Source organism: Xyrauchen texanus, chromosome 23 (assembly GCF_025860055.1).
Source record: "Xyrauchen texanus isolate HMW12.3.18 chromosome 23, RBS_HiC_50CHRs, whole genome shotgun sequence".
NCBI classification, from domain to species: domain Eukaryota; kingdom Metazoa; phylum Chordata; class Actinopteri; order Cypriniformes; family Catostomidae; genus Xyrauchen; species Xyrauchen texanus.
Window position 1 is genome coordinate 2,246,654 of NC_068298.1, and position 1,615 is coordinate 2,248,268.

Sequence of the window (1,615 nt, forward strand, 5' to 3'; positions counted from 1 at the left end):
TTAATAATGATCTATTAACTATAAACTAATGCTTGTATAGTTATTATAAAGTGTTACTAATTATTTTAATAATGCTATCCTTTTTTTTGGATGTGACAAAATTCATAAAACATATTTTGAAATCACTGTTATTGTTGAATTGGTCATACGGTTATTTTGTCTTCGCATAAACAGAAGGAAGCCAAAACAAACAAACAAACAAAAAACAAAAACAAAGCTATTTTGGGTACCAGTTATTCTCCTTATTATGTATTCTTGTATACTTATAATACATGGAGTTTTATGAGCTTATATTTAATGAGAGACTAGATGTAATATCTGTACTTTTAAAATGAATTTCCCACACAGCAGGGACTATTGTAATGAACTGCAAATAAATAAATAAAAACAATAAAATAAAAAAAAACCTTGTGATTAAAAAATGGTAAAAATATCAAAGTAATGGTGACCGATTACAGCATCTAAAATATACACTTTCCCTTATACAGTTTAACCTAACATCTTGATTTTGAAATATAAAATACAGCATCAGAGCTTTTGGCCAATGGCCCATTTATATAAACAAGCTAAATGATTATAATGTATTAAAACTGCACCACAGGTCAGAATTTATTCAAACAATTCAGCATGTAAATCAAATATTATTTTATAACACCACAGAGATTAATGTGTCCACATATTCTATTTAAAGTGTGCACAAAAGGATGACAATGACTCAATCACACTGTTCATTTCAGAGCACAAATATTTATAATACAAGCGCCCAATCATTAGCGTCAGCGCCTGTGACGTCACTGGTTGATAGGCAGAGTTCAGTCTTATTTCGTCGCATAATAACAAGAACTGAGGTGGGTTTAATAATGAATAATCATCATTAATAAGTGTTTTAATTATATGCACAATACTGATATGAGTAACCCCCCATGCATTAGAGAAAAAATCAAAGTTTGCTCAAATAACAACCACAACAAACACGCTGATAATTACACACATCCATTCTCAATAATGCATTAATGCTAAACGAAGCTAAAAAAGTGCCACAAACTTTGCCATCACAATGCAATAGTCGCATTTGCTGATTGACAGGTGTGTTTACCGTGAGGATCCCGGACTCATGATGGTCTCTACGCTTGGCGCGCGCTGAATCAGATACTCGCTCTGTTGATCTGGCATCACTGGTGTGTGTGTGTGTGTTTAAGAGCTCAAACACTGAATGATATTCACTCTGAGTCGCAACAGGGTTTTAAATGCCACCCCAACCCGATTTTCATGTTGATTCCGACGGAAAGCACCCAGTTTCTAGAGATGTGAAGGTGGATTCAGTTCTCCAAATGGGCATCTTAAGATCTGAAAAGTGATTGGCTGATGAGAAGAGCGTCATCAGTTGATGGAGAGACTGAAACTTCAATGATGTCTGACCATGAGAAAGTTTTCCTAAACAGAAAACCAAAAACGGTGCCATTCCTCCTCCATGTTTGCTCAAAATAGTCTAAAAAAAAGAGCTAAATTAGTCGATTTGTGATTGATATTGCTTATTTTATACAGTATAGGGATGAGATATAGGGTGACACTTTATTATAACTGTCAATAGTAAGTCAACAACTGTAATGGTAAT

General features: G+C 33.7%; 1 protein-coding gene and 1 long non-coding RNA gene across 3 annotated transcripts in view; both read right to left on the reverse strand.

The window, feature by feature from the left end:
• The window catches only part of LOC127663426 (HLA class II histocompatibility antigen gamma chain-like), a 5,095-nt gene extending 3,793 nt beyond the window's left edge, over positions 1–1,302 (reverse strand). Inside the window, exon 1 of one of the 2 annotated variants that reach the window (XM_052155018.1) lies at positions 1,097–1,302. In XM_052155018.1, coding sequence (XP_052010978.1) covers positions 1,097–1,173 — 77 coding nt within the window. In that variant the 5' untranslated portion in view covers positions 1,174–1,302. The remainder of the gene's footprint in view (positions 1–1,096) is intronic. The other variant, XM_052155019.1, reaches the window with a different exon arrangement.
• The window catches only part of LOC127663431 (uncharacterized), a 212,842-nt gene that overhangs the window by 17,992 nt on the left and 193,235 nt on the right, over positions 1–1,615 (reverse strand). The window lies entirely within an intron of this gene.